The sequence below is a fragment of the Rhinatrema bivittatum genome, chromosome 3, assembly GCF_901001135.1.
Source record: "Rhinatrema bivittatum chromosome 3, aRhiBiv1.1, whole genome shotgun sequence".
Taxonomy (NCBI): domain Eukaryota; kingdom Metazoa; phylum Chordata; class Amphibia; order Gymnophiona; family Rhinatrematidae; genus Rhinatrema; species Rhinatrema bivittatum.
Window position 1 is genome coordinate 68,252,095 of NC_042617.1, and position 13,094 is coordinate 68,265,188.

Below are 13,094 nucleotides of genomic sequence, written 5' to 3' on the forward strand. Positions count from 1 at the left end.
ATATGTAAATAAAAAAGTTATTGCTCTGAAAGGCAGCAGTACATGAAAAATGACCTTGTATTCTGTGGTCTCGCCCCATGTAGTCAGAATATACAGCTTCTCATTCCTGTGCTCCACGTGGTAAAGGACTCCTGGAGTCCGCTGTTGTACTAGGATGGGTGGACTAATTGGACAGTTACAATCAACCAACCACACCTCCGAGGTGCTCTTACTGTTACAATTGATAGTCAAGAAACGCTTGTCCTTTGTGCAGTATATATCCACAAAGAATCTATTGGTAAAAAAGAAATACAAAAACAAAACAATAAAAATACCACCATGCAACCAATGAGTTACTTTACGTTTAAAACAAAACAAGACAACCAAACAAACCTCTTCCCCCCCCCCAAAACAAAATCTAAATTCCAGACGGTCACTAATTTAACAATTCACACTTGCTGCTAGTCTAAAACGTAACAAGCACATACCATCTGAGGCAAGGGCAGGCATTACTATATAAGGAAAGTACAAATGATTCTGTGCTTCTATATACCCACTATCCTAACATGATAAAGCCTTGCATTAAGATCATGGCTCCCTTCAGAACATCCTATGCATGTGGCCTGAATCCCATTAGCAAATTTTGATGTTGTTTGATGGTAGAGATTCCCTCCCACAGCAGCTGTGGATGCTGCCTTCATGGCATCCCAATAAGCAACTTGGGTCTCTTGCTTAAAAGCATGCAACATTGCCAGTGGCTCACCATATCGCCCCTCTTTTTATTTTTCTAAATCTGTAAAACGCGTGCATACTGGAATCAACTAGTGGCTTTGGTAGTATTTTTCAAAAAGGTTTTACGCGCATAACTCCTTTGAAAATTCACTCCAAAGGGCTGAATTTTCAAAAGGTTTTAGGTGCGTAAATGGGCTTTTGAAAATTGCTATGATATATGCTACTTTTATGCGCACAACTCCTTTGAAAATTCGCTCTTAGGGGCGGATTTTAAAACCCCTGCGCGCCTATTTTGCATAGGCCGCTGGTGCGCGTAAGTCCTGGGGCTTTCGAAACGGGGAGGGAGGGGGCGTGTCCGGGGGCGTTCCCGAAACGACACAGCGTTTCGGGGGCGTGGCGCCGGCCCGGGGGCGTGGTCGAGGCCTCTGGACGACGCCCCCAGGACCGGAGGACGGAGCGGGGCTGCTGGCGACGCGCGCAAAGTTACGCCTGCTACTTTGCCGACAAAGGTAAGGGGGGGTTTAGATAGGGCCGGGAGGGAGGGGAAGGTAGGGGAAGGGAGGGGAAGGTGGGGGGAGGGCGAAGAAAAGTTCCCTCCGAGGCCGCTCCGAAATCGGAGCGGCCTCGGAGGGAACAGGCAGGCCATGCTGGGCTCGGCGCGCGCAGGTTGCACAAATGTGCACCCCCTTGTGCGCGCCGACCCCGGATTTTATAAGATACGCGCGGCTATGCGCGTATCTTATAATATCTGGTGTACTTTTGTTCGCGCCGGTGGCGCGAACAAAAGTACCGGCGCACGTATTGTTTTAAAATCCGCCCCTTAGTCTAGCTAAGTATTGTTTACTGTACACATAAAGTAGAAGGAACTTGTATATATGTGCACACACACCCCCCCTTTAAAATTTAAAAGAAACAGTTTAATTATATGTAGATCAATGTTATTACCTTGGGTCTTGCTCTGCATAAACCAGTTTGGTGTATCTTTCTTTACTGAAGTCAGACAAAAAAACATGCCGACAGCCCAGATTCTTCTGACAGGTGTAAAACAAAACATCAGCTGTAGCCCACTCTGAAAACAGGAAAGGGCCAGTGAACTGCTAAAGATCAGAAAAGCCGCTATAAGTGTTCAAATCTGAGCAGAGGTTATACTGCCCTCCAGCAAAGCCTCCTACTCAATAGGTTTAATGTCATTCAGGATCCAGAAAACAACTGAGAGAAACATCAGCTAAAAGGGAAATTTTTATTCAGCAATACGACTAAGAATGGACCTGGACTATTACAGAGCTTTGATGGATGAATGGCAGAAACTGAGTATTAATTATTACAACACTATTCGCATAAGTGCAATATTGTGGTGTTCTCACCAAAACTAAACACATCTGGTATAATGTGTTTCACATCTGGCAGCTCCTCAAGTTTTACCACCACACAAGTAGACTCTTCACAAGCAGAGCTTCTGAAGCTGGCAGCCAAGTATTTCTGATTTGGGGATATTCTGATGCGTTGAACAGTGGCATCTGGAAAGCAAAGCCTTTCTGGGCAGAGTAAAAGCTCAGCGTTTTCTTGTCCTAGAACTAAAAGAAAAATAAAGTGTGAAACTATAACAAAGCAAGCACTATAAATTAGCATACATAATGTGGCCTGAAAAATGACAGCGGCTTGGTGGCAACCTTATAGACTCACAGATTTATTGAGACATAATAAGCTTTCCAGGACAAGAGTCCACTTTGTGAGATGGACGCTTGTCCTAGAAAAACTAATACCTCAATAAATGTGCGAGTCTAATCAGTGTTTCCCAGTCATTTGCATGTGTAGCAAAGAAGAAATGGAGATCGGTGTATGAAATGCCCTTTATTCGCAATTAGCCCGACTCTGGACGAGTTTCGCTCTATAATCTAGAGCTGCCTCAGGGGCAACTAAAACCAAACATATTACAATTAAAAACACATACAGGGACACCAGAAAAATTGAACATAAATCAACAAAAAACATAAAAATATGCAATCTAAAAAATTGAGGCCCTGTAATTTGTGACAAACATAATGGTATACAAAAGACAGAATAGTATATACGAAGACAGAAAAGGACAAATAGTGAGGTGCATACATCAGTATCTGAGGTTGAATCGTATTATTAATTACGGTTTGGAAACAGAGTGGTTAACTAACTGTGAGTATAGATCATATGATCTGAAAACAGAGAAGTTAACTAAGTGTAAGTATAGAACGTATGATCAAAAATTATGATTGCAATTTATGGGAGTGTGAACCAACCAAAGGTGGGTACTAAACAGGAAAGTAAATCACAAAGCTTACTCCAGGATAGCAGGGCTTATCGCTTGCCTGCAGATAGATGTGATAAATTTGACGTAGCCACCTTTCAAATATACCAGTGTAAATCTGGATAGGTAAAAAATGTAAAACAATAATGATAAATACTCAATTGAAAAAAATTATCAATTAACAAAACGTTTTTTGTTTTTTTTATATATTCACTCTATCTTAGATAGGGTGATATTAAAAATTATTGTAGCATTATATTATATATATATATATTTTTTTTAGAAAACAAAGTTGCTCTTATAAAGAAAAAAAAAAAAAAGGCCCTTTGCCTCCTCCCAGTCATCCAATGGTATTGTCCTCCAAAAAAAAAAAAAAAAAATCTTCCCTGGTTCTCCCTCCCGACCAGCCACTAGTCAACCATGCGAAAAATTAAATACATAAATAAATAAATCCTTCACTATCCCGCTGCCAGCCAATACCACTACTATCATTAACACCTCCTTATGCCTATTGTTTTCCAGTTGGTCCCAGTACAGAGAGCTGAATTTTAACGAGCCTGCATGGGACTGAGTCACTGTCTGCCTGCTCCCAGACCCCACCTCCCGTAAGGAAGGTGGGGCCTGGGAGTAATGTTGGGACAAACACAGGCTCTAAGGCGAAGCAGATGCTGATTCAGTCTTACGCTAGCTCACTGATATTCAGCCGCAGCTACTCCACTCACAGAGACGGCACCTTAGGACAGGTCCCCCCATAGGGGAAAAAAAAAAGATTCGAGGGGAGGGCTGGAGGAGGTTGAAGGTAGGAAGAATCTCTGCTGGCTGTGCTGCAGGAAACAGTGCAGTGTGTGCAGTTGCAGAGTTGGTTTTCTGCCCGTCCTCCTGCAATCCCTGTTGCTCTGCTGACTGGCAGTAATGCTGTCGGGGGACAGGTGCCAGCATGCAGAATGGTGGTTGAGAAATACTGGTCTATAAGATACCACCAGCCTTGTTGACATGTTTGCTCCTCAGACTAACATGGCCACCCCTCTGTAATGTTTTTGTAACTTAGAATTCTTTTGGCAAGAATACATTTTTATATCATCCGAATAATACTCTACAGAGAAACCTAGTACAGTAATTTGAAAACTGACAGGCCGGTGCAATAACTTGTGTGCTGAAACTGTGTTCTGAAATTCAGTGCACAGACTCTTAATGCATAGGTTAAATGTTTTTGAAAACCCCTGATGCAGAAAGCTAATGCTATGCTAACGCATCAGGAGTTAAAATAGTAATGATAGCAGATAAAGAGATAAGGACCAACTAGTCCATCCAGTCTGCCCAACAATTTGCTTATGGTAGTAACTGCTGCTCCATGCAGGTTACCTCAATGCGTTCTGTTAAGAGTAGTAACTGCCGCTCCATATAAGTTATTCCCATGCAGACATGTTATACCATGCCTTAAGTCTTTAGAGATCCGCAATGTTTGTCCTATGCTCTTCTGAATTAATTAACTGTTCTCGTTTTCATCACCTCTTCTGGGAAGGCATTCCAGACATGCACCACCCTCTCTGTGAAGAAATATTTTTTGTTATTGGTTCTGTGTCACCCTCCCCGGAGTTTCATACCGTGACCCCCATTAAATCGCGTGTTCAGCAGAGGATGAACGCACATTTTAACTTGGGGGAGGGGGTGAACTGGAGAGAGCGTGCGGTAGCATTTTTTGTTGAGCCTCTAACTTAGGAGCATAATCTTTTGTTGTGCTCCTAATTTATTGAGCTATCTAGTGGCAGTTAGGCTTAAAAAATAAATGCATTGTCAAGCCATTATTATTTGTCCTTGTGGATTTGGGGGACAGGGAAGAGCCCTGATGGCGGATCCAGGAGTTAGAAGCTTTTCTCCATCTCTGACCAGGAGTAAAGTTTCTAGTGTTAAGAAAATGTGCGCTCAGACAGCGCACTTCTGTGCATTGGGAGGGAATGCTTAATGCCTTCTTTTGCATGGAATTTCCATGTGAAGGCGCTAAGCCGAGTATACATTTTTAAACACACATTTTGTGCAGGTAAAACTCCTTCCTACATCAGAAGTAATGATTACCTGCACAAAAAGTGTGTTTAGATGTGGGTAAAATTGTTAGTTCAGCTGAATGCACTTTATTGCATCGGCCTGTGAGGGTGTAAAATGATGAAGGAGAAATTACTACTTACCTGATAATTTCCTTTTCCTTAAACTAGACAGATGAATTCAGGACCAGTGGGTTATGCACCTCTACCAGCAGATGGAGACTGAGCAAAGCTGACATCACAGTATATATACACTCCTGCAGTAACATCAGCCTGCCAGAATTCTCTTCAAAAGCCAACTGTGGACAGACTAGCAAAAACCTGATTAATAACAGATAACCATTTCAGCACTCAGCCAACAGGAAACACTGAGCTCAGACAACGAATGCATTAACACTAGCCTAGGGACTGGACTAACACGTACCAGTAACTCCTGGAACACATAGCCACGCAGGAGGACCATACCACAATTGTTTGGCAACCAAAGGCAGGGAGCTGAATTCATCTATCTGGTTTAAGGAAAAGGAAATGATCAGGTAAGTACTAATTTCTCATTTCCTAGCACCCAGACAGATGAATTCAGGACCAGAGGTATATACCCAAGCTACTCCTGAATAGGGCAGGAGGCTGCCCGCGATCCTGTCAAAACAGCATGTGCAAAAGCTGCATCCTCCAGGCCTACTCATCCAGACGATAATACCTGGAAAAGTTGTGTAAGGAGGACCATGTCGCAGCTCGGCACATGTTGATCGGAGATAACAATCTATTCTCCACCCATGACACTGCCTGAGCCCTAGTGGAATGAACCTTAACCTAAGTAACAGCTTTTGAGCATCCACATACGTGGCTGTGGCTACCTCCTTAATCCAGCGAGCTATTGTAGCCTAAGAAGCTGGCTCACCCTGTTTACCTCCACCGTGAAGGACAAACAGGTGATCTGTCTTGCGGAAAGGTTTAGAAACCTCCAGATACCTCATGATATGTCTCTTGACATCCAAGGGTCGCAACAGGCGATATTCCTCCACATCTCTTTCCCTATCCAGCGATGGCAGGGAAATGGACTGATTCAAGTGAAAATATGAGACCACTTTTGGCAAAAAGGAAAAAACAGTATGCAGCTGTATTGCCCCTGGAGTCACCCAAAGGAATAGCTCCTGGCAAGACAAGGCCTGAAGCTCAGATATTCGACACACAGAACAAATTGCCACAAGAAACACCATTTTCAAGGTCAGTAATCACAAAGAAAGGCTACACATTGGTCGAAACATAGGGCCCGCCAAGAAATCCAAAACTAGATTAAGTCTCCACAAGGGCACCGGTAACCGCAAGGGAGGGTGAAGATGTTTCACTCCTTTCAAGAAACAGGTCACATCTGGATAAGCTGATTAGGATTCACCATGCACCTGAACCAGGCAAGGGCCACTACTTAAGGGCCAACCCTTTATTCAATCCATCCTGCAAAAACTCCAAATTGATCAGGATCTTAACCGAATGAGGAAAAACACCTCAGTCTTCTCACCAAGTCAAACTCACACATAGGCTAAGGAAATGGAGAACTTTTTTGCTTGGAGCAAGGTGGCAGTCATCGCAGTAGAATATCCACATTTCAGCAACTCAGCCCTCTCAAGGGTCATACCAAAAGACAAAATTGAATCAGATCTTCGTGAAGAACAGATTCCTGCCGCAACAGATTCCTCTGCACCAGAAACCAGAGGGGAGAGTCTACAGGAGTCATCACAGATCCGCATACAATTCTGTTCAATGTAATTGCATACATTGCATACATTGTATACGATGTAATTGCATACGATGTAATGGCATACATTTCTGTTCGATGTAATTGCACTCCATCTTGCCTGTTTAATGTTATAATGTAAACCGAATTGATATGTAACTTTTGCTACATGAATTTCGGTATATAAAAATGCTAAATAAATAAATAAATACAATGGTCTCCTGGACCAATCTGGTGCCACCAAAAGCACCATCCCTCTGTGACCCTCGACCAACCGAACCATTCTGCCCATCATGGGTCATGGGGAAAAGGCACACAGCAGCTTGTCCTCCAGCCATTCCTGCACGAGAACATCGATATCCAAGGACTTTGGATCTCTCCTGCGACTGAAGAATCGAAGAACCTTTGCATAGCAAAAAAGTCACCAGCAGGTCTAGAAAAACAGAAGGCCCCAGCGATCCACTATCATCTGAAACACCTCGTCCGACAATACCTATTCTCCTGGGTCCAGACTCTCCCTGCTGAGAAAGTCTGCTCTTACATTGACATTTTCTGCAGTGTGTGAGGTCGAGTTCTCCTGAAAATGCACTTCCACCCATTCCATGTTGGTCTACCTTCTGTGACACTTGCTGCCTCTTGGTTCCTCTCTGCTGATTGATGTAAGCCACTGTTGTTGCACTGTTCAATGTTATCCAGACTGCTCGACTCTACAGCCTGCCGCTGAACTGTAAGCATGCCAACTGGACCACCTGGGCTTCCAGTCGACTGATGTTCCAGAGAGACTCTTCTGCACTCCAGTGCCCTTGCGCTGTCAGTTCCTGACAGTGATCTCCCCAACCTTGGATGCTTGCATCTGTTGTGAGTACTAACCAGTCCGGTGATTTTCGGGTTAGATGATCCACTTGTAACCACCCCACTGTAGTTGAGAGCAGATCTCCATTGGCAGGTGGAGCTGAATTGAATAGTCCTAAGACTGTGGGCTCCAACAAGACATCAGGGCACGCTGAAGAGGACACATATATGCCCTTGCCCATGGCACCACTTCCAGGGTTGCTGCCATCAAACAGAGTACCTGACGATAGGACTACAATGTCGGACGTATAGTGTTCAGCAACAGACGCACATGAGCCATCAACTTCTGAATATGAGCTCCCGGCAAGAAAATCCTGTCATGCTTCGTGTCGAACTAAATACTGAGATACTCTTGATGGCTGAAGACTGCTCTTGACCAGGTTCACCACCTATTATGCATCTCAGAATAGCACAATCATTAAACAGACCAATCAGAGAAGTCCACCGAGGATCCCTCCAGGTACCGAACACAAAATCCACCCGGCACACAATGGCAAGAGATTGGGCATTCTCGACAGCCGGACTCTCACTTTGGAACTCCATGCCCACGAATCTGTGCTTAGAACCCTGCCTACCAACTTTCCGTAAAAGATTGAAGGCCTGGCTTTTCAAACAAGCCTTCCCGGACAACTCATAACCACCTCCATTTCCTTTAACAATGTTTCCATCTAGTACTGTAAATAATTATTAAGTTATTTATCTTAACCCCTTACAGTTCTTTCCTACTCCTCACTGTTCCTTTTTTCTCTTTCTCCCAGTTATTCTACCCCTGGTTTTTTGTAACTGCTTCCCCCTTGCACTAGTTCTACTGTTCGATGCACCCCTTGTTTCTATGTAAACCGGCATGATGTGACCTGTTCATGAATGCCGGTATATAAAAAATCTAAATAAATAGATAGCAATAAAGGAAATAATAAAATGGTCCTGTTCAAAAGTTTTATATACCTTTGAATGTTTGGACTGATAATATACACTCAAGTTGACACACACATGTTGAGATGGCAATGAAAGGTAGATATCCACACCTGTGCCTTGTTTGATAGTAATTAGTGTCTCTGTATAAATAGTCAAGGAGTTTCTTAGCTCTTGAGAAACCCTTGTGCATTTCATCCAGGGCTGCACTGACTTTGGTGGTTACTGAAGCATGGGGAAAGCAAAAAACTGTCAAAGGATCTGCAAGCAAAAGTAGTTCAACTTTATAAATCAGGAAAAGGATATAAAAACATATCCAAAGATTTAAAAATGCCAATTAGTGGTGTTCAAACTCTGATCAAGAAGTGGAAAATTATGGGTTCTGTTAATACCAAGCCAGACCAAGAAAGATTTCAGACACAACTGCCAGGAAAATTTGTCAGGATGCAAAGAAACACCCACAAGCAACTTCTACTGAAATACAGGCTTCTTTGAAACAAAGTGGTGTGGGCGTTTCAGCATGCACAATAAGGAGATCCTTTAACAATAATGGACTGCATAGTAGAATTGCCAGAAATAAGACATTGCTACACAAACATAACAAAACAGCCTACTTACAATATGCCAAACACATAGAAAAGCCTCAAAACTTCTGGAACAAAATAATTTGTAGTGATGAGACCAAAATTGATCTTTATGGTCCAACCATAAATGCTATGAAGAGAAACACACCATTCCTACTGTGAAGCATGGAGGTGGATCTCTGCTATTTTGGAGGTGTGTGAGCTACAGCAGCACAGGGAATTTAGTCAAAATTTATGGCAAGATGAATGCTGTATCTTATCAGAAAATATTGGAGGAGAATTTGTATTCATCAGCCAGGAAGCTGCATATGGGGCACACTTGGACTTTCCAACATGACAATGATCTGAAACATAAGGCCAAGTAAACCCTTCAGTGGCTGCACAGAAGAAAGTGAAGGTTCTGGAGTGGCCATCACAGTCTCCTGACCTCAACATCATTGAGCCACTTTGGGGAGAACTCAAATATGCAGTTCATGCTAGACAACCAAAGAGTTTACAGGATCTGGAAGCTTTTTGCCAAGAGGAATGAGCAGCTTTACCACATGAGAAAATAAAGGGCCTCATTCACAGCTATCACAAAAGACTGCAAGCCATCACTGAGGCAAAAAGGGGGCAGTACATGATATTAAGAACTAAGGGTATGCAAACTTTTGAACAGGACCATTTTATTATTTCTAAGGTCTGTTTAATGACTAAACTGTTATGCATCAAAGAATAGCAGAATTTGAAACAAACAATAATAGACGTGTTTTGTCTGATCACTCATGTTTTCTTAAATTGCTACACATCTTACAAATTCTGCCAGGGATATGTAAACGTATGAACACAACAGTATGTCAATATATTTAAATAAGAAAACAAGTTAAAAGAGAGCTTACCATCCTTTGATCGTAAGCGAAATATACAGCCATCTTCTTCAAAGTATATAGAATCACCAAGTGCTATCTGCCAAATTCCAAATAGAAATATTTGCAATACTTAATTCAGTTATGTATATAAATGTTTATAAGATAGTAACACAATTCTAAATTACTAACATAGGTGTCACACTTGTGAAGGATAGAAATAAGAGTTTCTCAAGAAGACTACAGGACAGTAGGACTAAATTGTCAGCTCACTGGGACAGATAAAGTGAAAATAGTTAAGCTGGCCTCAAAGCTAGTACAGTATATTGTTTTGTGAATATTCAATGAATGGTGACCAAATACTACTAGATAAAATAGGATGATCAGACACTAAGCATGAGAGTTTTTCCTTTGCTAAAATCTGACAGTTTCTGATCTAAGCTACCATGACTGGAGACGAATGGATGAAAAGTCTCTAGACGCAAGATAACAAGAATGTGATTTCTTTTCCCCCCCTCACCAACCTCTGGTAGGGAATTTTACATATAATATCAATGAGGGAATGACAGTTGGAAGACTTGATAATATTCTTTCATATTCTTTCATATTAATGGTTAATTCCCAGAGCCAAAAATCAGATGCAATTTCATATTTTGACAGAAAACCAGAAATGGTAGTCCTCTGTTTTTAAGTACTACACATATATTTTTTTTTTTATTAACTTAATCACATAAGAACAGACATAATGGTAGGTTTATATAGGACAACACAAAATACAGTACATCTGTCACAAGTATAGAAGTCAAAGGATTGTTTCTAGTTCATATAAAACAAACAATACATAATTGGCGTGGAAAGATACTGGGTTCTTGGTCACACAGGTAACACCAAGATTATTTACATAAATGGCATTTTCTGTAGTTACCGGTTGAATTAGCTATTACATTTGGGGTGACATCATCCAGCAGCACTGAATGGACTTGTCTCCCCAAGCCAGTAGACATCTGAGCTCTACTAAGCATGTGCAGGAATTTCCATGCGGGCATTGACTCGTGAGTCTCCTCAGTCCATACCAGGGAGGCAGGTGAGTGTGCCATGGTTAAGCCATCCTGCTATCTCCAGAAAACACCATTTATAGTAAGCAAGCTTGCTTTTTCCGTTGATAAGCAGGCTGAATTAGCCATTACATATGGGGAGTCCCAAGCTAAGGGATGCAGCAAAACGTTTACTTAGTAAGCAACCTTGCCCTTACTGTAGAGAATGGACAAAATGATCAGATTTTGCAAAACTGCTTGTTCAAATTTACCACTACTGTCTTGGATGTTATCAAGACAGTAGTGGGATGTAAAGATATGAATATAAGACCATGTTGCAGTTTTGCACGTATCTCCTATCCCATAACTTTTTATTTTTCTCAGGAATCTCTCATAGGGTACTTTAGAAAATCCAACTACACTATATCCACTGGCTCATCATTTTCCATGTTTATTAACCTCTTCATAAAAAAAAAAAGGTAGCAGACATAGCCTCAGGTACAAACTTACTCCTAGATTCATCAAGCTGTGATTTTGTTTTCACAGGAGGGGGTCCCACTATCGCAAAGGATGTTGCCGTGATAGTGGGGCCCCTTCCCTGAAAATGCATTGTGGCTATATAGCGCTTTCTTTTCTGCTATCAGCGGCTATCAGCGGGTTTGACAGCCGACGCTCAATTTTGCCAGCGTCGGTTCTTGAGCCCGCTGTCAGCCACGGATTCGGAAACTGGACGCCGGCAAAATTGAGCATCCAGTTTTCAACCCAGGAGCCGCAGGCCTATTTCAAAATTTTTTTACTTTTTTAAACTTTTAGCGCCTTTGGGTAGGCGCTAATTCCTGAAAGTAAAATGTGTGGCTTGGCTGCACATTTTACTTAATGAATCGCGTGGGAATACCTAATAGGGCCATCAACATGCATTTGCATGTTGCGGGCGCTATTAGGTTCGGGGGGGGTTGGACGCGCATTTTGGACACTCTATTACCCCTTACTGAATAAGGGGTAAAGCTAGCGCGTCGAAAACACTCGTCGAAATGCCAGCTAACAGTGCGCTCTGTCGGAGCGCACTGTTCTTTATTGGCCTGTTTGTTTGAAAATGCACTAATTTGGGAGACTGAGTTTGCATTCTTTTGCCTGCTGCAAACTAACAGGGTCATTTATTATTTCACTTTATGACTTTAAAGCTAGCATTAAGGCCCTATCGCAATTGTTAAATAGTGCAATGAGTGTTAGTAAGCAAATATGACATTTGCTATGCAAGTGGGAGGAGTTTGGCGGAGTTAATGGTAATGAGCAGCTCCTGAGATCAAATGTGATAGAGTAACGCACAGCAACTTGGGTTTTAATACAAGAAATAACTACATCTTTTTTTCTGTGGGTTGTGCCCACGGAAGTACATTACTGGGAAAGTTTTTTATCGTTTGGGCAAGGGGGGAGAGAGAGAGAGACTCTGTAGAGAACAGTATGTCACTCTACTATTTATACCACTGTAAATAGGGGGGCACTTAACTCGATGTGGACTTTTTTTTTTGGGGGGGGGGGAAAGTAGGTTTGTGTGGGTGGTTTCACATACACAGTAGGAGGTATGAACAGCAAAGTAAACATCACTGAAGATTTTTTGTCATTTCAATTGATGAAAGATACAAGCAGAGTTGATTTATACAACACACTCTCTACCTAGCTTCAAACAAACACACTCTCTACCTAGCTTCAAACAAATGAAATGACAGAAAATCTTCAGTGATGTGTACTTTACTGTTCATACCCCCTAATGTAGTTAGGTAGAGAGTGCATTGTACAAATCAACCCCTCTTGTACCTTTCATCAATTGAAATGAGAGAAAATCTTCAATGATGTGTACTTTGCTGTTCATACCCCCTTCTGTAGTAAGGTAGAGAGTGCATTGTACAAATCAACCCCTCTTGTACCTTTCATCAATTGAAATGAGAGAAAATCTTCAATGATGTGTGCTTTGCTGTTCGTACCTCCTAATGTGTATGTAAAACCACCCGCCCAAACCTAACCCCCTTTCCCCCCCAAAGCCCACATCGAGTTAAAAGTGCTCCCCTTACAGTGGTATAAATAGTAGAGCGACATACTGCTC

General features: G+C 42.1%; 1 protein-coding gene across 3 annotated transcripts in view; it reads right to left on the reverse strand.

Moving 5' to 3' along the window:
* The window catches only part of PREPL (prolyl endopeptidase like), a 125,527-nt gene that overhangs the window by 88,905 nt on the left and 23,528 nt on the right, over positions 1-13,094 (reverse strand). For all 3 annotated transcript variants that reach the window (XM_029593340.1, XM_029593341.1, XM_029593339.1), the window contains exons 3-6: positions 9,993-10,059; positions 2,076-2,285; positions 1,657-1,780; positions 55-271 (exon numbers count right to left, since the gene is read on the reverse strand). In XM_029593340.1, the coding sequence (XP_029449200.1) occupies positions 55-271; positions 1,657-1,780; positions 2,076-2,285; positions 9,993-10,059 (618 nt within the window). The remainder of the gene's footprint in view (positions 1-54; positions 272-1,656; positions 1,781-2,075; positions 2,286-9,992; positions 10,060-13,094) is intronic.